At 41.1% G+C, this 27,073-nt stretch overlaps 1 protein-coding gene across 1 annotated transcript in view; it reads left to right on the forward strand.

The window, feature by feature from the left end:
• INSC (INSC spindle orientation adaptor protein) overlaps nucleotides 1-27,073 on the forward strand; it is a 125,475-nt gene that overhangs the window by 61,160 nt on the left and 37,242 nt on the right. Inside the window, exons 3-7 of the mRNA XM_035119885.2 lie at nucleotides 7,839-8,184; nucleotides 9,477-9,529; nucleotides 9,878-10,001; nucleotides 10,515-10,628; nucleotides 17,258-17,383. Coding sequence (XP_034975776.2) covers nucleotides 7,839-8,184; nucleotides 9,477-9,529; nucleotides 9,878-10,001; nucleotides 10,515-10,628; nucleotides 17,258-17,383 — 763 coding nt within the window. The remainder of the gene's footprint in view (nucleotides 1-7,838; nucleotides 8,185-9,476; nucleotides 9,530-9,877; nucleotides 10,002-10,514; nucleotides 10,629-17,257; nucleotides 17,384-27,073) is intronic.

Genomic DNA, 27,073 nt, shown 5'->3' on the forward strand with positions numbered 1-27,073 from the left:
ACAGCCTCATAGGCCAAATGGGTAGGTCTGGCAAAACCTAATTAGGCCTGCAGGTCAGAGGCTCCCTACCACTGCTCTTTTGTAACTTACACATAATCTGTCTGTTGTGACCTAACTCATACAGAGTGAAAAAAGTCAAGTTATATGAAGCCCATCTTGAAGCCAGTTAATATAATAGTGCAGAAGAGGTGTGTGCCTCTCTGTGTGTGGAACTTTCATCCTTCAACCAATTTAGGAATGGGAACCCAAATTAGCTCTGCTGTCAGCTACGTAATCCTGCATTGCTCCAGATCAGCTGGGTGGGTAGGATGCTGCTGTGACTGAAAACTGTACCGTAGGTTATAGTAGGCTTCCAAAGGAATCATTGTTGTACCCAACGGCTGAGCATCTGAGGCTGAGCACGAAGTGGGTTAGTGAAAAACACTCTTTTGATGCAACTTAGCACAACCAATTTAGCATTTGTTGCTGCTGGTGACATTAATTCATGGGCATTATTCCATCCATGCACTTAATATTTAGTTGATTTTTAAAATCAGGATTGCAGAAAACACCCATCACAAAGCTGGCTTGGCAAAGGGTGCAGGCACAAGCTACTGTATGGCCAGTCACAGTTATTCATAGGTAGGGTGATATATATATATCTTTTCAATTACCTAAGCTAGAATACCTTTGGCCAGCAGAAGTATATGTGCTTTTCTCCTGAATTATTTTTACTGCTGCTTTTATATGTAGCTATTTCCCCCCATTGTTACGTCGGGATAAATGGCCTTTTTGTCAATATGCCATACTGTTGTATATATTCTGAGATGCTAACAGTGGTAACTTTAATGTGTTATGCTTTTAATAGAATTAGCGCAAACTGACAAAGTTCCAAGGTTAATGCCTTACCATTCTCATCACACAGACGATGGCACCCTTCCTGAAATCCCCACATTAGTTTCCTGCCTGACCCTGAATGGAGCACAGACTCCTCGTATTTACCTTCAAAGCCTTCCATGGCTTTGCCCTCCCTTCCCAGCTCTTTGTCCCCATATCTCCAGAAGTGGAGCGGTGTCCCAACACTGGCTTTGTGGCAGGTGTGTTGTTGGTGCTGCTTGTGGGACAAGAGGGGCAAGTCGATGTGGAGAATGACATGGTGCGGATGCACTGACTGGACTGCTGGAGTTCACAATGCTGGAGTTCACAATGAACTTCTCCCTTTTTCTCTTGGAATGGCAATGGCGCCTACCTGGGAGGTGCTGGAAGGTGAGCAAAAAAACCCACCCTGATCTACACTGCACCAATCTGTACTGAAAAGTGTGGGATGAAGAAATTAATTTGGCGGGGAAATGTATAAACATTGCAGATTGGGATGAGTGCTGTTTATAATAATAATAATTTTAATAATAATTTATTATTTGTACCCCGCCCATCTGGCTGAGTCTCCCCAGCCACTCTGGCCGGCTCCCAATCGAATATTAAAACAATACAGCATTAAATATCTTTGTCACATGACCTCCCCAAACACCAATCGGGATGCACGCTCAAGAAAAACTAAGCATAGTCTAACCACCGTGAACACTTATCAGAATGACTACTTGTTAAACATGTCCTCTGAGGAGTGCTTCTCCTTCAAAAAAGATTGCTTTTCTGTGTAGTGCTAGCAACAATCCATTAGCCCTCATTTTCATTCATTTATTATGCATTCTTTTATATGGATTTTTTTGGGTAAAAAATGGCCCCAACTGAAATGACATTTAACGTGCCACTGAAATGAATCCATATTCTCTTCTAGTTTGTAATGATGAGCTGAAATGTCTCAGAATACGTGTTTCAGAGACAGCTTCTGTCCATCTACCCATCTTGGACCTAATTCTTTCAAAGCTAGCACACCATAGCTGCCAAGTTTTCACTTTTCTCGCGAGGAAGCCTATTCAGCATAAGGGAAAATCCCTGTAAAAAAGGGATAACTTGGCAGCTATGTAGCACACACTTCTTCTAACAGCATTAAATATCACCTGTAGATCACCGATCTACCATTGTTGACAGTCATTGCGGACGGTGGCATTTCTACTGCTCTCACCTGCAGTAGGAAAATGGATTCAGTGTTTATGGTGTAAATTTGCTTTCCTCACAAGTAACTGCTGCATGCCCCATCTCTGTGGACCTCCACTGTTTTCTAGGGTGCGAAATGGCTGCTTTCCCCCTTTTATCTGATCCTATGTTGGATCATAGGATCCTACAGCAAGGAAACAGCACCACTATGCTCTCACACAAACATTTTGGGAGCACAGTTCGGATGCAGGTGGTGAGCACCTGCTAGATTCTGATCACTTGCATAAATTCTACTCACAAAATACTCCAGTATAGGATGCTTATGGGTTATAAAAGGCAAATGAAGCAGAGCATGATGTGTGGCATAAAGTGGTCCTCAACTGAAATGGCCTTATGGTGGCATATATACAGTATATATATAAAATGGATTGAATAATCAGAAGGGATTTGTTTGGTTTTGCTTAAATGACCTGTCTCAAGACAATTCATTTTCTATAATTTCTGCTGGACAGGATGACTATAATTTCTTACATTTCTTTAATTAGTTGCCTGCTATGCAAATAATTATTGATGTGTGTGCATAGTTAAAATGCAAAGGTAAATGTGTAGACACATTTAAGAGGGTCCATACTGTGAATTAATGTAGGTTTGGGCTGTCTGTTACTCACCCCAGATTTGGAAGACTTTCCCACTGGCTCCTGTAGTGCTCTGTAAGCATTATTTTAGGCTGTTGGCAAAGCATGTAATTTTGGTTAGGGCATATGGTCAAATGTGATTAAACCATGTTTGTCACAGATATTTGTGGCTTTAAAAAACACACATCAAGAATAGAGCAGAGTGTTTTTCATTTTGAACTATGTGTGTTTCTCATAGTTCTCCATAGTTAATTTAGGTCAGAGAGAGGGAGAGAGAGAGTATGCAGAGCTCTCTTTACGTAAGTTTTCATACTTTTTTCTATGAACTGGACAGGAGCCCTGTGATTCCCCAACATTATGGTTTGAAAAGAATGAACACACCTGAGAAAGGACCCTAGATTCACCTTTAGCTGTACAGAATGGCTGTGTTTGGATGTCATGATAAATTATGGTTTATTGTGATGGGAATTAGTTTAGCCTCTCCCCCACTCCCAGGCTACTATGCTCCCCACCCTCCTCTAGTAAAGTTGTGAGATCAGAAACTTTCACTTCTCATGTCAGTCAAACTTTAAACTTTGGTTAACCTTAACTCTGGTTCATTGAAACAAGCCATTGTTTGAAGTTGGCTTGTTTCAAACACATTAAGAATAAACATAGTTTGTTTCGCTGCAAAGAGATGACAAGCTCATGCTAATGAAAAATGGAACCCCAAACTTCCAAATTCCTTGTAGACAAGCCAGAAGAGGAGAAATAATTGCAAACCCGGGGGAGGCAATGCTTGCAACCTTCATTATAACCATGGTTTATTGAGACATCTAAATACAACTAATGTTGCATTTAGATACATTCAAAATAATGTAGAATCTTAGCTTTTCAGAGAAGTGATTTTCAGAACTGTAGGGTTGTAACCAAGGACAGAAGACGAGTCAACTTTGCCTTATGCATCACATGCATATTCTAAGTAATTTATGGCACACGATTCATACCAATTAAACCTGAGCTATTACCCACAAGCCAACTAAGCCTTGCTGTCTTTAATGGAAGAGATCAGTCATAATTCCAAGCATTATGGTTTATGAATCAGGTCTTCATGAGTCCAAGATGGATGTTGTGCACCTAATTACATTTGCTCAAGTCACCTTCAGTGTGACTGTGTACACAACTGGATTAATGATTGAAATCTAATCCTGAGTTGTAAGACCCTAGCTCTTCTGTCTGGCTTTTGATCAAGTAGCTGGTTTTCTGTGGATGCCTTAAATCCATAGTGACTCTGTTTATGTTTTTCATGTATTTTTCTGAATTGCTGTAAAAACGATATAGAAGAAAAATGCAAGTCCTCAAGCCATTCACGTGGATTAGTCTCAATTATTTCATTTGTACTCTACTCTGTATATACTTTAAGAGTATGTGAGTTCAGAGTTTTAGCCTAAATCATTCTAAGAAATAACAATACTTAGGAGCTCATCACATTGAAAATCAATAGTACTTTACTTCACCTGAAATGTGACTGACTTTGTATGGCCATGTATTTTACTTTATTATCTCAAGTGTTTTGGACTGGACTGCTTGGCATTAACAGGAAAGTCTCAAATTTTGAAGGCTTTACAATACAATGCATCTGTATCTAGAAAGGATGGTGTGTGCCTGGCTGGACCAGTAACTGCACACACTAAAGGTGTCTCTCTGCATTTGCTACTGGGAGATGAGCAGAATTGTTTCTGACACTGCCAGCAACGAAATGTCAGCTTTAATAGCACCAGCCATCTGCTCTTCTGAAAGTTTTTCTTCCCACTAAAGAGATGATCAGTTTTGTCAAAGATTGACATGTTCAACCTGGTTTGATACACATGAACCAGCACCTCTCTAGACAGTTACACAAATGACAATAGTCTGTCTATCTATCTATCTATCTATCTATCTATCTATCTATCTATCACCTATCTATCTATAAGACTTACAATGCTAAGATATTTATAATTCTCATAGCTTTTTTATAATGCTGCTCTTCATGTATTTTAGAGAAACATTTTGAAGCAAACCCCACAGCATTATAGAATATTGGAAAACATAATATTGAAGAGATGTGAATTCATATCAGCTTATGAAGCTGTCCTATACCGAATCTGATCAATGGTCCATGTCGCTTGGTACTGAATATCATTGCTCTTCAGGCAGGAGTCTTTCCCATCCCTATCTGAAAAAGCTGAACATTAAACCCAGAACCTTCTACTTTCAAAGCTTGTGCTCTAATTTTTGCATAAATGTGCACTTGTATTTCAAACCCAGGATTCTATTCATGAACTGCCTTGGACGATTGGATAGTGGAGATACACTGAAAGGCAGGATAAAATCTATTAGATGAATTAAACCTTGTAAGTGAAAGGTGAATGCTCACAATCTAATTCTCTTGTCCCCTGCTCTTCAAGGCAGTTCTTATTTCCGACACACACAACTCTTACTATAGTACCCTGAGACTCTTTTAGATGTTTGGATCACAATAATTATACTGTATTTGCTGAAAGATGCATGCCCAGCAACAATTCAAGCTTAAGACAAATGGCTTGTAACTATAGTTTTCATTCAAGTTCTAGCACTACCGGACATATAGCCAAAGCATTCAACCCCCCCTCTTTTTTTTCAACACTCCCAGCATCAATTTCTGGAATCTAATAGGGTCTGAACCAAGAGCATCTCTAACAGGAACAAAATAAAAAAAAACATTCAGTAGCACCTTAAAGACCAACTAAGTTTTTATTTTGGTATGAGCTTTCGTGTGCATGCACACTTCAAGAGGAACAGTAAGGGCAGTGCCATTTCTATAGCTGTTAGTGAGGGCTCAGAATGATTGCCATTCTAATACTTCTATTAATCTCAGGAAAATCAGTTAAGCTGTTTTCCTGCCCGTAAAGGTTTCTCTCTGCTGGTTCAGTTATTGATTTTAATTTTAACTGAAACCAGGGAATAAATGTAGAATAATAAAGAAGTAATATAGTGATGCTTAGAGCTATATATTTGCAGCTTGTTTGGAGATGTTGTGCACCACCTTGAAAGGCAAAGTAGCCGCTGTTCTTAAGATTCCACTCTGGACTATAAAACACAACTAGTATGGTTGTTTTATATGTAGCCAGGCTAATACAGTGGTACCTCAGGTTACAAACACCTTGGGTTACAAACACTTTGGGTTTCAGACTTCGCTAACCCGGAAGTAGTACCTCGGGTTAAGAACTTTACCTCAGGATGAGGACAGAAATCGGGTGGCAGCAGCGGGAGACCCCCATTAGCTAAAGTGGTACCTCAGGTTAAGAACGGTTTCAGTTTAAGAACAGACCTCTGGAACGAATAATGTGTGTGTGTGTGTGTGTGTGTGTGTGTGTGTGTGTGTATTCTAAGAAGGGGTTGCATCAGGCTTTGCTTTAGGGGCAAATGTTTTTACTTGTGCACCCCAGGGCACCCAAATTCTGCCAACCTCTCGGCCATACCCCATTATATTCTGGAAGGCCCAGTAATCCTCAGGAGTAACTCAAGGTCAAACTGGTTAGAGAGGGAATGGCAAAATGACTTGTGCAAGTTGAAATGTTTCCTGCCAAGGCAAAGCTAACCAGGAGGCAACCCAGGAAAAATAAGTGAATCCACTAAAACAAATCAGAATCTTGAGAACAAGAGTATGAGTGAAAGAGGCTATTACACTATGAAAATGCAACAGGCACAAAACATAACTAATCAAATTACAGCTTTGAAGACTACAGCACATGAAAACTACAACCCATGAGAAGGAATAATATTGGTCATAGATTGAGTTTAAGGTAACTCTTGTGACTTTTGGAGTCAGCTCAGGAAAGCAGCTGGACACCCCACGGAATCCTCCTAGAGTCATAATTTTGGCTTGCAGATCAAAGGTACCTTCAGATCAAATTTGTGAATAATCCCCTCACAGCAAGGTCAGTAGACTTCTCTATATGTCTCCTCTGTAGTGAAAGACAATGCAGCATCTCTTAGTTGAGCATATGGGGCAGTGTGTTTATTCTTGTGTTGTCTGCAAACAATAAGGTCTGGACATGTGTCCAATGTTCACAAGATTAGTTCAACACCCCCAAATTACTGAACAAGTCCATTTGAGTTGCTGTATGGGAAATTGTGAAATGAAATAGCTCTGGGGTTCTAATGCTGGTTATACATACTTAGACTTGTAATAAACTTAAATCAGTGTGACTGACATAATATAATAATAATATAACAACAACAATTTATTATTTATACCCCGCCCATCTGGCTGGGTTTCCCCAGCCACTCTGGGCGGCTTCCAACAGAATATTAAAATACAATAGTCCGTCAAACATTAAAAGCTTCCCGAAACATCCAAACAAATGTTTAGAATCTGACACCAGTCTTATATAAATTTGTGACTGGCATGTTAAATAATCACAGTGAAAACAAGCTACTAACATGCTGGGGAGTGGAATGGGGAGCAGGTGCTCAAAACCAAACCTTTAAGCAGAGATGCATATGCCACCATGAATGGGAAATCTATGGCTAGTGTGCATATTTTATGTGCCTATAATATGCAGAATAATTTCAGGAATTTTGTGGGTATTTTGTGTTCAACAGGCACATACGATTCAGCCAAATGCCAGCTATTGCAGGAATGGACATTGCTGTGCAGTTTATGTATGCAGACAAATTATAAACCATGTGTAGCTGTGGTTCATAAAGTGGATTAGCTGGAACAAAGTAGATTCTGTTGCCTTCTTCTCAAACGGAGATAAATGGTCTATTTATCCATAATCATGGCTATTAGCCATGATTATGGATAAAATATAATCTCTAAATGGAGGCAGTATATAGTATCTTGGGGACAAAAAACAGGAAATGGCTGTCTCTATCAAACCCTAAATTTTGACTCACCAATACATCTGCCTGTCCACTGTTGGAAACTCTGTATGCCTGCATGGATATTCAGTAGAATCTAGAAAATTAATGCTTATGAAATCAACCTTGGAATGTCTAGCATTCAGCCGGTTTTCATTTTCACATGCCTCATGGAACGTCAATATACTTTTTGTGCCTGAATCTTGTGCCTGAAACGTAGAAGCTCTGTGCCAGATTTACTAGATAGGCGCTAGTATACAAATATGTAGTATTCTCATGTGTCTCCCCCACCCTTCTTTTCAGTATGCATTTAATCCAGGTAGACTCTGTTCAACGGTGGATGGAAGACTTGAAGCTCATGACGGATTGTGAATGCATGTGTATTCTTCAGTCGAAACCAATCAGCCTAGAAGAAGATGCCCAAAGTGAATTTTCTCTGTCATCAGAACACAGCGCTTGTGATAACTTGCAGTTGTTGCTGAAAAGAGCTTGGATTATAAGCACTGAGCTAACCAGGATCGTTCAAAAACTAGAGAAGAACAGGTGGCAGAGGGTCCACAGCATGACAGTAAGAGTCAACTGCCACGTCCGTTCAATGATAAATGAATACAATACATTCAAGAGGAATTCTTGGGAAGAAATGCATCAGGTAGGATTACTGTGAATTGACAGCATCCAGAATGCTGGTATAAATGTTGTTTGTTTTTTAAAATAAAGACCCCATAGAAAACTTTACATGCATGTTTTTTTTAATAAAAAAATAAAACTTATTCTAAACATATTAAAACTTCCAATTAATCCTCTTGGATTTTGGAAACAGGGCTGTCTTTACCTGGGGTTGCAAGGGGTGTGTTGCACCCAGGTGCCAAATTCCAGGGGGCGGCAAATGTATTCTGGGGGGTGCCAAATGTATATTTACTGTATACCAGTCCCTCTTGATTGGCAGCAGTGAAAAGCAATGGAGCAAAAAGCCCTGCCCCCTCTGTCACTCTATTACTCCGTTGCGTCAAATGTTCCTGAGTCAGGAAACAAAAGCAGTTATTTCCGCTGCATCGTTGTTACAGGTGAGCGATTTTCCTCCCCCCAAAAAGGTCAACAACTTTGAGTTCACTCAAAGTCGTTACATGGGCTTCTGCTTGTAAGGCTCATTAGTTGAATGTTTCAGATTGGCAATGTCAAAGATTGAACCTGGAAGCTTCTGCATTCAAAACACACTCTATGTACTCTCTTCATTATGCTACTGAATTGTATGCTCCCATTTCTGCTGCTGCTCTGAATAATACGGTCTCGCAAAAATCATGTGTAAAACAAAACCCAGCTGACTGGGTACAGCTTAATTTCCACCTCCTAGAATTGTTCTCAAGTTAGCATCTTTAAATGCCAGACTAATGTTACATGCACATGCTTAATCAACCTCTTTTTTGAGAGCAGGGGTGGGGAAGTCTGTGGCCCTCCATATGTTGTTGGACTCCAAATCCCAGCAGCCTTGACCAGTATGGCCTATGGACAGGGATGATGGAAGGTGCCCTCCAGAAGCATCTAGAAAGCCACAGATTCCCCACCCCTGTTTTAGAGAAAAGCCACTTTGAGACGAGGGTGCTTAGAGCAGAGAAACAGGGGGCTGGTGGAAGGAGCGTCCTTAAAACTTCTACTTCTTTCCCCATTGATTTCCTGCTCTAAATCACCCCTCAAAGCCACAATCAATTAAATTTACTTTAAAAAATACTTTAAATTAAAATTCATCATTTGGTTCCGTTTAAAGCAATGCAATTCTATCATTTCCCATAATGCATAGCTGCCAAGTTTTCGCTTTTCTCGTGAGGAAGCCTATTCAGCATAAGGGAAAATCCCTGTAAAAAAGGGATAACTTGGCAGCTATGCATAATGCAAAGACAAACTATAACACTAAAACAACACATCTCTGTTCTCTTTCATCTGCAGTATGAAAAAATGCTAGTGGAAAAATGTTCTGAACTTACAACAGTTACTGAAAGGTAATATAAAATGTTTGTTTTGCCGAGTGCTATAATTGGTTTGAAATAAATGGATCACTGGATCACTTTAGACTCTCAATTAGTGCTTGTAATCTGTTGGCTCTGATGCACACAATATTTTTTTCTGTTAGTAGAGGAATGGTGGTTCTACATAGTGGGGAATTTCTGTGTTTTAGCTTACTTCTTAACAGAAGTGAACTGGCGCTTTGGGTCATCATCTTAAACTGGTGCCTTAATATTAAGAGCTACTGTTTGGTCTCACATCTTGATTAAGGCTTAGCTTCTGTTCACATGATGGCTAAAGCACCACAGGGACAATTGCACTATTTTCCTTACATTTCCTTTCAGGTGCATCCAGATTGAAGATGAGCAGATATTAAAGTCTATGAAATCTTGCATTAATGATGCTCTAACCACAGTTGCACAGTATTTTGGCCAATTGATAGAACTAGCTTTAACACATGAAATAAAGGTTAGTGAATATTTTTAACTATATGTAACAATAAGGAAAATGTTTGGAAGTATTAATATATTTGCTTGGTTTTCATCCCATGAATGTATCATGTAGCCTCTGAAGTCTCCTGGGACTCATCACTGATGTTCTCATTTTTGGGGTTTGGAAATGCAGTTTGGAGGTGCCAGAACTCACCGTGAATGCCTCCCTTGTTCTCATATACAGTGGTACCTTGGTTCTCAAACTTAATCCATTCTGGAAGTCTGTTCCGGAAGTCTGTTCCAAAACCAAAGTGTTATTGGCCAAGGGAGCCGGCGTACAGCTTCCGGATCATGTGGCCAGCATGACTAAGCCGCTTCTGGTGAACCAGAGCAGCGCACAGAAACGCTGTTTACCTTCCCGCTGGAGCAGTACCTATTTATCTGCTTGCACTTTGATGTGCTTTTGAACTGCTAGGTTGGCAGGAGCTGGGACATATATGTGAAACATATATGTGGAAGTAAATGAAATTTATGCTTGTCTGTTGCCCAGAACCTGGTGAGAGAAATAGACACATCAGATAATCTGTATTCTGCTGAGTCAGCTACCAGCAACTTGTTCAGTCTTACCCAGGAAGGCTCTCACTTGTGCCGCATCATTGCTAAGGTAAGCCACCCTTGTACTCAGGCAATCTGAAAATTCTTAGGATCTTTGTTGGCAACGTGTTCTTTTGATGGTGTCTTGTAACATGAAAGGACCATGAAAGCTATTCTGTATTCTAAGAGGAAATCAGTGTTCTGTAAGCTCTATCTCTATCTATCTATTCATTCTCTATCTAAACAAATGTCTACAAGTCAGTCCAAATGGGCTCTCATATTTGGCAAGATAAATATTGTTGAAACAATTGTAAAACAATTGCAATATTAAAACCACAATAACCAAAGCAGCAGTTTAGCAAGCCAGCCTAGCAACGTACCGTAACAGTAGCAGGAGCCCAAGGCACTACGCGTCATCCTGCCTTGCAGAGGAAGGTAATTGCTGCTTTGCAGAATGAACTCAGTGAAGCAGTCAGGTGGGCTTCTCTAGAATGAGATTTCTATGGGCAAGAACTGCCAGCTCTCAACCTAACCTGCATTATAGGGTTGCTGTGAGGACAAAATGAAGTATGGGTCATGTATTCTGCTTTGAGCTCCTTAGAGCAGGCATCGGCAAACTCTGGCCCTCAAGATGTTTGGGACTACAATTCCCATCATCCCCGACCACTGGTCCTATTAGCTAGGGATGATGGGAATTGTAGTCCCAAACATCTGGAGGGCCGGATTTTGCCTATGGCTGCCTTAGAGGAAAGATGGGATATAAATGTAATGTAATAAATAAATAAATAAATAAATGGCAGAATCATTTGTCACCGGAAGATGTGGTCTTAATTTCACAGAGATACAAGGTTCTTTCAAAACAAGTTTTTTCTATAAAAAATATAAAAAATTATTTGAATTCAGGGAACTTTCTATTAATTCAATCGATTGCCTCTTCACATCTTTTTAATTTCGAAAGGTCAGTTGACAAGAAGTTGTTTGGGCTGTCAGTCACCTTGATTGAATGGTTTCAATGCAAAAATGAACTTTATGCTTAGGCATTGTGTTGAGGTTCTTCATAGTTATAAAAGATTTCATGGAGTGGTAACAAAGAGAAGTAAATATAATATATTAGCCAATCTATGGTGGTTCTTTCAGATGAAACAGACTGAAATCCTATGTGCATTTATGTGAAAATAAGCCCCACTGAGCACTGTGGAATTTCCATTTGAATAAATTTGCATAGAATAATACTGTGAGTTCCTTGAATTATTGTTTGTATATTATTTTTGTAATTGTTGCTGAATTCACACCCTACTTTTCTACAGAAAGTACACAAGGCAGCTTACACAAAATCAATACAGTACAAAGTAAGATAAAAGAGAGTGCCAAAAACACTAAAAAATAAGCAGCAGCTTTAAGAGCAGCAAATAAATGGCTAAGAGCTACTTAGCCTCTAGGATTGTGTTCTCAGCCTACAAACATAAGGATGGTCTCATTGGCTTAGGCCAACATTTCATTTAGCCCAGCATTCTGTCTCTGATATGGGTCCAGCTCACAAGCATAATGCTGAGAGCCATTGCTTGTTGTTTGACTGCTTCATCATCCACATCAGATATAATACTTTAGAAACCTGGAGTTTCTGTTAAGTTACTACGGCTAATAACTGTTGACACAACAATCCTTTCTGAAGTTATGCTAACCCTAAAAAAGAAATTCACCTAAAACCCAAATGACAAGCTGCTTTGGAAGTGTGCCTACCATTATGATCCCAAAATTGATGGGTATCTCTCCATGTTAATGATTGGTACTTGTATGAATAGAAGCTGTATGATCCAAGCAAATAACCACACCAGAGAAACAAACCATAGTTAATGAAGGCATGGAGATAATCTGCCCAAACCAAAGGTGCTCCTGTCCATGTAGGCAGCTAAATGCTCCGAGGAACCCATGAGGGCAAGTCCCTGGCCATTCTGGTATCCTGATAATTAAGTGACTTGTGGGTTGTGTAACAAAGTACTTCATTTGGTCCATTACTCAATAACCCAGAGTTCTAGTCTTTCATCTGTAGAGCCACATTGCAGAGGAGATCAAAGCCCCTTCCACTGGACTCCTCTTACCCATCTGTATTTTATATTTCTCTCATTTTGTGTGGGGAAAAAAAGCAGGGCATACATATAGTACTTGAATACATTAAATCGTACATATTGACCAGAAGATTTAAAGAGAAAATTCTCTATCATGGTTTGTCTGTTAGGCTCTGCCTTTTGGACTGTCAGCTTCCAGACCCATAAATCTTACTGCGTTTGCAAAAACAATCTGTCTTTTTAAAGCTTTGCCATCACAATAAGACCTCTGTTAAGCGGGGTTATTCATCTTAAGGATGGTTTGTTGGACTTGTAGAAAATGGGCTCTATTAAAGCAAATTATTTCTAAATTATTTCAGTGTTTGTCAAAGTTAAGAATAAGGCAATACCAGACAGGCAGACAGGCAGACAAGACAGGCAGACACAGAAACATGGTTAAGATTCCTGTAAACAGTCTTCTCCAAAGGGAACCTACTGAGCCCATCAAAAAGGCAGTGAGGGTATGATTTACGACTTGCTCACCATACCAGTGACATTGGAGTCAAAACTTAAGAACTGGATATCTATTAGGGTATATATATATATAATCAGTTTTCACATGGCTGGAGGATGTAGAAGGGGGACCTTAAATTAGGCATTTTACTCATCTCTCTTTCTTGCACATACCTCCACGGAACAGATTCATCCTTTTTTTTATTACAGGCTACGCCATGAAAATCAATGCTGTTTTAATAAAGGAGGTTGAGTGGATTTCCATTAAAATGTTTCTCAGCCCTATAGCTCTGATATTTAGAATGCCCTTCGATCACACCAGGTTTTTCATCCTGGTAAATAAAGGGTTGCGTCCAGCATTTAATCTCAGGTGCAAGAATGTTTGAAAAGCTCCAGCAGTCTCCTTCCTTTAACCCTTTCCCTCTTAGATTAAATATGTTCAGTTTCTTGAAGTTGTTAAACCATCTGCTTTGCCTTCTGCAACCTTTATTTTACATTTCTTTCTTTATTTCTTTATTTTTTAAAACACATTGCCAGTCTCCTTTGAACCTCTTCCAGTCTCCCCCTTCAGCTGCCTATTCAATGTGTGACCTGTGCAAAGTATGGAAGAAATTGCCCAAGCTGCATGGCGATCCACTGTACCCAAATAGCTTTCTATTTGAACCAACTGCTTTACGATCAACTGGCTTTGCCTTCTATCAGGGAGAGAAAGAGAAATGAAAGTCAAAGAGGCATTACCGTAGAGTGCAGCGCTCCAGCTGTCAATTTTAATCCTAGGTTCCACATCACATCAGCTTGCATGCTTTTCCTGAAACACAATAACAAACTACTGGACCAGACCAACATTTCCTTTCCCACAGTGGCCAAGTGGATGCCTCTGGGAAGCTCTCAGGTGGGACATGAGTGCAGTAGCAGCCTCCCACTTGTGATACACATCAACTGGTACTCAGAGACATACTGCCTCCAATGTCATGTAGCTCTCATGTCATGTAGCTCTCATGACTAATAGCCATTGATATCCTGAATGAGTGTCTCGCTCCCATCCTTCTGCCCTTTCACTGAGGTCCAGCTCCGAGGGCCTTCTGGCGGTTCCCTTACTGTGAGGTTACAGGGAACCAGGCAGAGGGCCTTCTCGGCAGTGGCACCCGCCCTGTGGAATGCCCTCCTATCAGATGTCAAGGGAATAAACAACTATCTGACTTTTAGAAGACATCTGAAGGCAACCCTGTTAAGGGAAGTTTTTAATGTTTGATGTTTTAGCGTGTTTTTAATATTCTGTTGGGAGCTGCTCAGAGTGGATATATATATCCCAAGAATTTGTCTAGTCCCCTTTTAAAGCCATCCAAATTTGCGGCCATCACTTCATTATGTGGCAGTAGATGCTACAATTTAACTATGAACTGTCTGAAGAAATATTTAATTCATTCAACTTCACTAGATGACCCCAGGTTCTAGTATTATGAAAGAGGGAGAAAAACCTTTGTCTATTATCTTTATGCACTGTGCCTAATTTTGCGCCTCTTTCTTATGTTCTCCCTTACTTTTTCCTAAACTAAATGTTTCCTATTCCACGGAGGCATTCTTGTCTCCCTTGCAGACTAAGGCAACTGAAGAGGCAGGGACCATTTGGTGCTGAACCTGGCATCTCCTCTCCCAGTGGATGTGTTAAGCTGCAAATGATATTATGCCGTTAATATATTTTGCTTTTTTGCTGAAAGTATGCTGATAGTTCAGTTTCTGTCAGTGGTAGATGAAAGCATGCGGCCATGCAGCCTTTTTGTCACACAGTTGTTTCCAGCTAATGCACTTGTGTCAGCGGGGACTGAGCAGTGTCATCCATTTAAAGTTCCCACTTAATAAGGCTGTGGAGAAGAAAGATGGCCCTTCAGTAAAGCCTGATGGTCCTGCTGCCATTCTGTAAACTGATAAACTGTACTGGCTTTACATATTGCCTTTGATTTAGGATAAGTGCAGTGTAATTGTTTTTTAGTCATGTGTGCAAACATTTATAAAACTATGTCACATTCCGATATTTCATCCCTTTGCTTTCACACATAGACACACACACAGCTTGGGTTTCCTGCTTGTGGAAAGCTGGTATTAGTGTAGCTGAGAAACTCAGGGGACATGCCCCAAAATTGCAGGTGAAGATGAAGTGATAGAATGGGCCTCTGAAGAAGTGTGTTTCCGAGGCCAATTTTCTCCCTTCCAAGGATGTTTTAAACCAGGGGTGGCTAACATGTGGCCCTCCGGAAGTTGTTTGATTGCAACTCACATCAGCCAATGGTGAGGGATGATTAGAGCCAGTCTCCATGGCCAGCTCTATTTGAATAGCGAAGGAAAGTTTAAATAAACTTGCAGGGTTTCAGGCAGAAGTCTTTCCCAGCCCTAGATGCTATAGCCCTTGTGTGATGCAAGATGTGGTGCCCACTGACCTTCCACAGTGGTGATGAGCACCTAGGCATGCTGATTCCTCCCCTCCTCAAGAACAATCTGGGAAATGTCAGGAAGAAGTTCAAGTAAAGGTAAAGGGACCCCTGCAGCGCTCATCTCACATTATTGGCCGAGGGAGCCAGCGTACAGCTTCCAGGTCATGTGGCCAGCAAGACTAAGCCGCCTCTGTCGAACCAGAGCAGCACATGGAAACGCCGTTTACCTTCCCGCTGTAGCGATTCCTATTTCTCTACTTGCACTTTGACGTGCTTTCGAACTGCTAGGTTGACAGGAGCTGGGACCGAGCCACGGGAGCTCACCCCGTTGCGGGGATTTGAACTGCTGACCTTCTGATCGGCAAGCCCTAGGCTCTGTGGTTAGCAGAACACAGCAGAATTGATTAATACTATTAATGAAATCAAGCAATAGCAACGTGCCTGTGGCCTTGGGTGACTAAACGTTCTTTGTCTGGTGCCTGGAAGACCACAGGCACCAGGCTAGTTTTCCCGAAGGTGTGTGAACAACCACTGAGCGATCCCTCCTTCAAGGAGGACATCTGATGGTGAATGCAAGGCTCATTCAAATGCATGCAGCAGAGGTCTGCATCACTTCTGGAACATTAGCATTTTCCATGGTATGCAAATGCAGTAAGATATAGTCAGATTTTGTTATGAAAAAGTGGATACAGTTCCTACTTACCATCAGGTTAAATACATATTCATTTACTTACTAAGTGGAACACCGGAGAACCACTTGATGAAAAGGCAGAATGTAAATTTAACAAATAAGTATTTTTTTTCTACGTTAAATTAAACTCTTGGACTATATTCTTTTTATGTAGGATCAAAGAAAAGGTTGGTGGCAACCCTTGTGCCACTGTTCTGCATTAGCTCCCAGGGAGATAATAGGACTATTCAAGAGTAGCTTTTGCCTTTCATTTTCATTCCATAAATCAATGGAATTTCATTTGCTTTCCTTGGGCTGTTCTATTGCCAGTAAAGCTTTCTGAAAGGTCTTATTGCTGTGTAATACAAATGTAATAGGGAAAAGGAAGAATTTCATGAAACTGCAAAATCACTCAAGCCGAGGATTTTAAGCAAACTTATCTGCAGATAATTTTCACTCGAATCAGTATTGAAATTTGTGGTGTCCAGAATTTCAGCAAGGCTAAACAGAACTAAGTTTATTTCTGCATTGGCCTGTCATTTTATTGTTCCATTAGATACTGTGGTCCTGGGGCAATTGTCTCTGAACTTGGGTCTGGATTCTGGCAAGGAGCCTGTGAAAGCAAACACATTGCTAATGAACTAATTCAAGACACTCAAGAAAGCTAACATTGTCTTGGGTGTGTGTGTGTAGAATTTACACCTATTTGAAAATAGTGATTACGGACAGGGAAGCAGAAATGTGGATAATTATGCATAATTTGTGTGTGTCTGTTCTTAATTTTAGTTGAAGTGCAAAATGAACAGTTTTCATTTTAATATTTCAGGAGAATATAGTGCTCTCAAAAATCGGAAATTCTAATATGTGCATCATATTTAAATTTAAAAGATATGTGTTCTCAACAGGAGCTTGTTTCTGCTGAGCTGCTGGTATGTGCATAGAAGAAATTACGAAAAGAGTAATAGTTGGTCCTGAAATAAGACTGCATTGGACTGCATGATAATTTATTCCAACTGGTTTCCTGATTTTTTTTTTCCAACAGGAAGGGGGCATTGTTGCTCTTTTTAAGATCTGCCGTCAAGATTGCTTCAGGTGCCTATATCCTCAGACACTCAGGACATTGGCATCTGTTTGCTGTGTGGAGGAAGGAATCGAACAGCTGGAAAAGGTATGATTATCTTAGCACTCTGTCTGTGCTGAAGAAAGTATTCTCCTTAGGACTTTGTATCTATATGCATAATCCAAGCCAGGGAAAGTATTTATTCTTTCCAGAAAGGGACTTTTGCTCGATGTACTGGTTAAAAAATATTGCACCCATTTATTTTAATGGATGCAGATAGCACTTTTATTAAGTGACCAGTTTTGCCAGTCAGTCCTGAGTTAAAGCAAGTAGCAAACAGCCTCTGCTGGATGTTTTTGGGTACTTCCTTCCTTTCGTTCGTTTGTAGTAGAACACTGTAGCGTAGCATCTAGGCAAAACTGGGCTGTGAATTGGGAAACCTTTGGGATTAACTCTTGCCTAATTATGAATCTGATCTACCTTACAGAGAAGTTCCATGAAATGCTAAGATAATATATATACCAATCACATATTTTTCCTGGCTTTTCTCCAAAGAGCCCAGGGGTGATAAGTTGGCTCTTTCCCTACCCATTTCATCCCTACCCATGTGATGACTAGACTGAGGTGAGCTTCAAGGCCTAGTGGAGATTTGAACATGGATCTCCCTGGTCCCCAGTCCCTCAAGGGAAAATGTCCCAGGCAGGGCCAATATCAAAAGGGGTGGGCAAAGCCCATCCACTCACCCCATTGCCTAGATCACTGCATTTCATCTCTACCTCCTTTCTCAGCATAGGCCTACAGAGGCAGTGAGTGTAGCATGGCCAGCATTCAAATTTGCCAGGTGCTGTTGGCCACTCGCCAGGATGGCGTCTGACGTCTCCACCATCTGGACCTGCATGCCTGGGGATCCTTGGATCTTGCTCGATTCCACACACTAACAACACTATCTGTGATAGATTATCTGCACAAACGTAATGGATTTCAGGAACGAAAAAAAAATGTATTGAAAAATATGACATTTGAGCCGCCTGGCCCCAAAATGACAACTAGACATTCCGTTTTGGTGATTGTAACCCTGGTTTAAGGAGCCATATGGCACCTAGGTTATATACCCTGTTTCCCTGAAAATAAGACATACCCATAAAACAAGCCGTAGCAGGATTTCCAAGCATTTGCGCAATATAAGCCATACCCTGAAAATAAAACGTAGTGATAGGCGCAGTTCTGTAGAGCACCAAGGAAGAGGCGAGGCTGGACGCGTAATTAAAAATAAGACATCCCCTGAAAATAAGCCATAGTGCAGGCATCCCCAAACTTCGGCCCTCCAGATGTTGTGGACTACAATTCCCATAATCCCTGACCACTAGTCCTGTTAGCTAGGGATCATGGGAGTTGTAGGCCAAAACATCTGGAGGGCCGCAGTTTGGGGGTGCCATAGTGTGTCTTCTTGAGGAAAAACAAATATAAGACAGTGTCTTATTTTTGGGGAAACACGGTATCTGAGTTTCTAATACTGTCAGTGACAGGAGAGACCTAGCAGGCTGAATGTTCTCCATTGCTGTTCTTAGCACTCCAAAATGCTGGCTCTCACAATGCATGAAAATTGCTATGAATACTCAACATGGTCTGGGGAACCAGTAGGAGGAGCAGAGAAGATATTGTTCTATTTGGCAAGCAGAAATGTTTATGCTTGTGTGACAATTGCATTAGTGCAACGTTGAATTCCACCCTAAGTATACACAGTTTTACATAGGGAATGTAAATATAGACTTGCCTGAAAAGAAGTACATGAAGCAATTCTCTCTGAATTGGTTATATGACTTTGTTTATAAATTTGTGCTCTGCCCAGTACGTCCCCCAATTCACTGAAATGTGGAGAGTTCTGAATAGATTCGAGTCATTTTTCCTGTCAACACTTCAGATATGGTGACACATAAGGGGTAAATTAGCACCGGTTCCGAGACAAATATAACAGCTGAAGATCTGAAAGAGGTTTTCAGCAATGTACTACACAGGCTAATTTTAACTCTCAAAGGTTTGACAAACCCTTGCAGTAAACATGAAAATGCCACCACTTACGATTTGAATTGCTCATAGCCTCCCTTCCCATTTTTAAACTTGGGGAAATGAGCACTATTGCAGTCACTAAATCATGACCTCATACTTCGCATTTCATAAAGCACATCTTGCACGTTTGAATAATGCACCTCTTCAGCTTAATGATAAATGATTTCATTTGTACTTTACAATGACATGCCTTGTAATTGAGTGTCCTGAAAGGAAGAAAATAATGGTGGGACATCTGCGGCGTAAGTGAGAACTGTAAGCCAACTGTCCATGATTATATTTTTTTCTTTCTTTCATATTGTAGCTGGGTTCATGCAAAGAGATCCCAAGTCTTTCTCTGCTATGTTTGTAATAAGCTTAGGATGGCGATATTTTTAAATGGAAGGAATTTATAAGATCTTCTTGAGCAGCATTTCCCTGGAAAAGCAGATTATCAAGGCTAGGGAGGTGTCCGTGGCATGAATCCTATGGAGATGCCTCTTGTGTTAACCATGTAGGTGGTTTCTATCAGTGCTTTTGCAATTGGTTGGCTTGGTTTGCAATTGGTAGTTTCTGTATTCTTGCATACAGTAAAGGTTGTTTGAGGTGAACCAATACGAACCTTTGGTGCTGTCTCTCTGCAGCAATAATGGCAGAACGACCCTTTTCCCCTACTCCACAAACTTTTTCTTTTTCAAAAACGAAATGGGAGAACAGGGGTGTTGAGCTATTTGTGTGTCTGCTTCGTGTAGAATCACATCTAAGTGCAATGTTGTAAAGGAGACAAAAAAGTTGAAATATACAAATGGTGAAGAGAGGCATGGTGTCTTGTGCTGTATTAGGGGATAGACAAATATGTCAATTTTGCTTTCTCTCCAGTTCTCATTTTTTCAGGTATAATAATAATAATAATAATAATAATAATAATAATAATAATAATTTATTTTTTATACCCCGTCCATCTGGCTGAGTCTCCCCAGCCACTCTGGGCAGCTCCCAATTGAATATTAAAAAATACAGCATTAAATATTAAAAGCTTCCCTAAACAGGGCTGCCTTCAGATGTCTTTTAAAATTAGGATAGCTGCTTATTTCCTTGACATCTGATGGAAGGGCGTTCCACAGGGCAGGTGCCACTACCGAGAAGGCCCTCTGTCTGGTTCCCTGTAACCTCACTTCTCGCAATGAGGGAACCGCCAGAAGGCCCTCTGCGCTAGATCTCAGTGTCTGGGCTGAATGGTGGGGGTGGAGACGCTCCTTCAGGTATAAAGGACCAAGGCCGTTTAGGGCTTTAAAGGTCAACACCAAAGTTCATTTCTCCTCAATTCCAGATCAGTTTGTGGGTGTTTTTTTTTCCAATTCATCATAAACATTTTCCAGCATTTTAGTGTAAAATTCTGTTAATATGCACATTCTCGCACAGCAGTTTCCCCTAATTCAATGCACTTTGGCCTGCTATCATTGTAGAACAACCTTGTGAAAATTCTCAGAAGCATAAACTGAATACAAGTGACCATCTTTCGGGAAGAGATTAGCAGCCACCTCCCTTCCTACCTTTTAAAAAGGCAGCTGTTGTATCTTTCCTTTGTATAATTATGCTGTGTTAATTTGTTCCCCAGTACATAATATGAAACCTAATGGTGCATTAGACTTCAGAAACATCACTTTAAATGGCAAACAGATTTGTGAAATTAGAGTTGGGGACAAAGCAATGAAATTAAGCTCACGCTGGTCAAAATGACCTTTTTGGTTTTCTAAGCCACTAATGTTTCTACAAGACCATTCAAAATGATAAAACAGGCTGCGTCACTTAATGGAATATTTAGTGCTGTGCTGGGGTAACTTGGAGTGGCACACTCCCTGAAGAGATTGCAATGCTCAGTTTCAACAGATAACAGAAACATCCTGTGCAAGTTCCTCAAGTGGAAGAACTCCAGTGTGCTTGAGCCAACAGAAATGCTTCCATAATGAAAGAGTTTGGTCTGTAGGTAATAGATAGTAACTAGACTGCAACTTCCTGCAGTGCAAATTGGGCACTGTGGGCCATATTGAAAATGTGAGATTTGTCCTAGGAATAGCAGGCATAATTTCGCGGGACAGCCCAGCACTGAGCATGGAAAGCTGGCAATGTGGACTCATGCTGGTCCTGTATTCATCACTGGATGTTAGCTGAAACAAAATAAAAAAAATTCCCTCCAGTAGCACCTTAAAGGTAAAGGGACCCCTGACCATTTGGTCCAGTCGTGACCGACTCTGGGGTTGCGGCGCTCATCTCGTATTATTGGCTGAGGGAGCCGGTGTACAGCTTCCAGGTCATGTGGCCAGCATGACAAAGCCGCTTCCGGGAACCAGAGCAGCACACGGAAATGCCATTTACCTTCCCGCTGTTTATCTACTTGCACTTTGACGTGCTTTCGAACTGCTTAGCACCTTAGAGACCAACTAAGTTTGTCATTGGTATGAGCTTTCATGTGCATGCACACTTATTCAGATGTTAGTTATTGAGCAGAAACTTAAATTGGAAGAATGGCAGGAGAGCAACCTCTTAATTCTCCTGCTCTTCTTAAGGATTTCACCGTTATTGGGAGAACCTGGGCAAAGCACATAGTCAACACTGCATGTAGTTTGTGCCTAAAACATGGTTTAACCAGAGCCCGACCTCAAGGGTGTCTCTGGTCAACGATCAACAGTAGATACACTACACCAGGCACCCCCAAACTTCGGCACTCCAGATGTTTTGTACTACAATTCCCATCTTCCCCGACCACTGGTCCTGTTAGCTAGGGATCATGGGATTTGTAGGCCAAAACATCTGGAGGGCCGCAGTTTGTGGATCCCTGCACTTCACCATACTGAAGCTCTCATTGTTTTAATCCCTGTAGAAAGCGGATACATATGGAAGGTGATTCCAGTCTTGAGATGTTTAACATATTCTTTCAGTCATAGTTTGAGCATGCTAATTCACCACACTCAGGACTGCCTTAAGCCATGTGCTCACACCACACGGAGCTGCCACTGGTTGCCTTGGGTTGAATAGCAAGCCACAAATGTCTGCATTGCTGTTGGGCAAAGTTGCCCTGTTTTCTAGCTTGGTGCTGAACTGGAGAGCACCAGAGGCAGCCCTAAATGGATTAGCTAAGAACTGATTACCACACAGAATCCTGTCCCGTGCCTTTTCATATTCTAAGAAAGCAGCTATTTTTGAATAAAGGATGTGGTATTCTAATACTCTTTGACAGGTGGGATCAAGATAAGCAATAAGCCTATTACTAAAATTAGGGCAACTCTCCAGAGCATTATAGACCCATGACAGAGCCTGGATGGTGCCAGTAGGGCTTAACTGACAATTTCTTAAGTCAGAAATAATATCTAATTAGTTTAAGAGGAATGCAGTACCAAGCCAGTAATGAATACCAGTTGCTGCAATATAAATTAGCAGCTATACTTTATAGGACAGAATATAGTGGATTCAGGGACCCAGGTGGCTCTGTGGGTTAAACCACTGAGCCTAGGGCTTGTTGATCAGAAGGTCGGCGGTTCGAATCCCTGTGACGGGGTGAGCTCCCGTTGCTTGGTCCCAGCTCCTGCCAACCTAGCAGTTCGAAAGCACATCAAAGTGCAAGTAGATAATTAGGGACCGCTACAGCGGGAAGGTAAACGGCGTTTCCATGTGCTGCTCTGGTTCGCCAGAAGCGGCTTTGTCATGCTGGCCACATGACCTGGAAGCTGTACGCCGGCTCCCTCGGCCAATAATGTGAGATGAGCGCGCAACCCCAGAGTCGGTCACGACTGGACCTAATGGTCAGGGGTCCCTTTACCTTTACCTATAGTGGATTCAATCAGGGAGGGCCAACATGGCGCCCTACAGATGTTTCTGGGGCTACAATTCCCATCACCCAGGCCCCTGGCCATGGTCTTTTCAATAATTAAAGAAGCTGCATCATGCCACCATGGGAATAATTATTATTATGCAGGTATTGCTGTTAAACAAAACACATTTGTTTTAAAATGTCATGAAGAGCCAAATAGCTAGAACCCATTAATTTGTATAGAAATGGACTGGAGGGATTGTGTGTGCTGCTGTTCGGCCATTTTGGGGTGGTTATATGTCTAGGCAGAAGCATGTTGGACTGCATTCAGTGGCTATATACCAGGCACCCCCAAACTTCGGCCCTCCAGCTGTTTTGGGACTACAATTCCCATCATCCCTGACCACTGGTCCTGTTAGCTAGGGATGATGGGAGTTGTAGTCCCAAAACAGCTGGAGGGCTGAGTTTGGGATTGCCTGCTATATACTCATTAGCAGCACACACAGCTTGAGTACGGGGCACAGAAGGTTTTTTATATTGTGAAGTTTTGTAACTGCCATTGAATGCTCAGGATAAGTAAAAGCCAATTTTAAATACAGAAAATATCCCAAGTTGCTAAATACCATTTCTGTTTAAAATATCAAAAGTTGAGGCAATTTGCTCCAGTAGTTTGATATTTCCCAGTTTAAAATGTTGGTTGTGGTTTAAGATGGAAAAAGGATGCAGTGATAGTTAGAGAGCTTAAAGCCATAAGAATTATTCTGACGAAACTTCTTAATAAAGAGACTTCTCTTTATAGCAGGAAAATATATAAAGCTGGGCTAGGAAAATCAATTTCTCTTTCTTTGTATTCCCACAAGGCTGTCAGAAAGACAGAATTCATTTGCTCCTGTACTAAGTATATTGAACTCCACTCATACAAAATATTGAAGACAAAAGAGATATCAATAGGTGATTCTTAAAAATTCTGTGTGTTTGGTAAAATGTCACCTTTGACTGGTTTTTTTTTTGGCTTGAGCAGTTGGTACTGATGATCATTAGTCATTACACATAACCGCATGTAGAATTACTGAAGATCTTCCTCACTATCAACTATTCAAGCTGGGGCTGTTACAAATAACAGTAAGAGGTGACATAATAGCCATTAAATTCCAACTAAGGTCATTATTTTCTTTCCTGATGGTATCATTAACCAAACCTGGGCCATCTTAGTTGATCATCAGACACTGATTACCATCTACAGCTGGTGAACGAATCTCACAGTCTCCTTTGTTCAGTATTACATGGGTCATAACTGCAAATGAAGAGTGGGACTGACGGATCCCAAATGACCAAAACATATTGAGGCATTTAAGATTCGAGGATGATGGCTATGGTTTTCGTTCCTCCTGAAAGCTGTTTGTTTCAGAACTGGATGATGCGGTACAATCAGATAATGTTAAAGGCCCCCAGAGGCTTCTTCAATTAACTAGTAGTGGAAAATATGCTGTGTTTTGGCACAATAAATCAGAACCAGTGTGGGTGGTGAATGTCCTGTGTGAGTGTGGTTGGAAGATGGATGGCAGTTAATGGATTGAGGATGAATCTGGACAAAACAGAGATCCTTAAGCATCCAAAGGCATCAGTACCACCTCCAAGGTGAACTTGAACTTGTTTGAGGCATTTACCTGCTAGCCTGGTGGCTTGTGCATCTGTCGGAATCAATCCATTTGAAAAGATCACATTCTCTAAAACTCATCTATTAGCCACCAGTAAAAGAGAGCAAGAGATAATGGAGTGTACTGTTTAACTTTGTCTCCTGAGTCTAAACCAAGCATTCTCTTCACAGGGTCAGAATCAGCACCAGATTTTGGGCAGTGCTGGCAGTCCTTCCACACAGGGCGCTGAGCTGAGGGGACACAAAATATTACTACTACCACAACTACTACTAATACCTAAATTTATACAGGCACCTACTGAGAAGATCCATATAAAAGCAACTGTACCAAAAGGAATCAGGGTGAAAATAAGACATGGGGTGGCGGGGGTTGGGGCGGACCAAATTTTGTCCTTGTTCACGATGCCATATTACCAAGGTCGGCCCCTGACTGAATCGTGTTGCTCAAGGGCTACATTCACTGTGCGACAGGTAGCATGTTAAGATCCAAACCAGGTCTACTGCAACTTGAATACAAGCTTCTGAAATGGAAATTTGCTGGAAAGCTGATAATCCTTTTGAAGAATGAGGCACAAATAAAGTTTTCCTGACCTGGATCTACTTGGGGGGGGGGTCTTTTGGAGGCCAATGGGAAGTTCCTATGCAGAAGGGACAAACTCTAACATGAACTATTGTGTTTAAGAGAATAGAAAGAAAGTCTTAAGGAGCGATCTTTTGCGGAACTGTGTTTTCCCTAAATCCTGTTTGGGAAACTGTATTTCGGTGATGGTGAAGGGAAGGAATCCAAAATCCGCTGGTACTATATGAAAGACTTTAGCATTTAGACCTCAGCTAAATATTTCGTTTTGAAGAATTGGAATATTAGTACTAGATTTATGGCTGAAAAGCCCACCATTACAAGAGAATGAGAATTGACTATTGTGAATGAAAAATAGCCTATGGTCACTTGATGACGCTTTTGATTTTATTTAGGGATTTGTAAGTGGAGGCAATAACCAGGACTGACAAATGGTCCACAATCAGCATGTGAGAAATCATCTCCAATGTGACTAATGCTAACTTTGTTTTATTATAGCTCAGGGAAACCCCCCTGGCAAGCAAGCTGACATTTCTGAAGAAAGAGGAAAAGCTTGCTCAGCTTTTAAACTCAGGGCAGTGCTTAATGAAAATCAGTGATGAGATTTAGAAAAGCAAGGCTTAAATGCTGCCTTCCCCCTTCAGACAGACAGTGCTGGAAGCTCAGAGAGATTAAGATAAGAAGGAAAATAGATCTTTTTTATTTTTTTTTAAAAAATATTATATTCATTTCTTTTTCTTAGTGCCAGTTAGGTGAGAGACCCAGCTCAACAAGACACCTCTCAGTTTGAATCATTACATTTTTCATAATAAAAATATGTATAACGCTAAGGATATTCATCACAACTAAGAGTAATCAGCAAAACAATTACAATTTTTATTATTATATTTATATCCTGCCACCCTAAAAAAGAAGGGGGGGGGAATGTATCATAGGCAGAATACTTCTGTTATTGGGGGATAAGGTGGCGAGGAGAGAGATTTTGTAGCAAGTTACCCACCATATCCATGGCTCTGCTGCGGCCAGGGCAGGAGATGTGGGGGCAGAATTTTTCTTTTTGTTTCCTGTTGACTCAATGCTTGATCCAGGGCAGACATAGTGTGGGGCCACTTTTGTCCACAAGTCTAATGAACAAGGGAGCTTGGGATCCTGCAGATTCACACCTGCCCCCAACATACCCATAGGGCATCTACACCAGCAGAGTTTTCCACAGATGTACCGGCAATTCCTCCACAGATACACAATGTTGTTTGGCTCATGGTGCTTTTTCTCTGCATGTGGAGCAGCACTAACATGGCTCCCTAAAACACCCCAGATGGCCTTCAACAGCCTGAAAGATTTCAGCTCACTTATTATTATTATTATTATTATTATTATTATTATTATTATTACTACAGTCATACCTTGGATCCCGAATGCCTTGCGAGTCGAATGTTTTGGCTCCTGAACGCCATAAACCTGGAAGTTAGTGTTCCAGTTTGCGACATTCTTTGGAACCTGAGTGCCGAATGGGGCTTCCACGGCTTCCTGCAGCCAATCAGAAGCCGCGCTTTGGTTTCTGAACGTTTTGGTAGTTGAACGGACTTCCGGAACAGATTCCGTTCGACTTCCGAGGTACCACTGTATTTTAAAGCAAAGAGCAGCCATCCTGAGATTACTGCCGGTATGTGGATCAGCCTTCCAAAGTCTTCTGGAACACAAAACACTCTC

The sequence above is a fragment of the Zootoca vivipara genome, chromosome 1 (assembly GCF_963506605.1).
Source record: "Zootoca vivipara chromosome 1, rZooViv1.1, whole genome shotgun sequence".
NCBI lineage: Eukaryota > Metazoa > Chordata > Lepidosauria > Squamata > Lacertidae > Zootoca > Zootoca vivipara.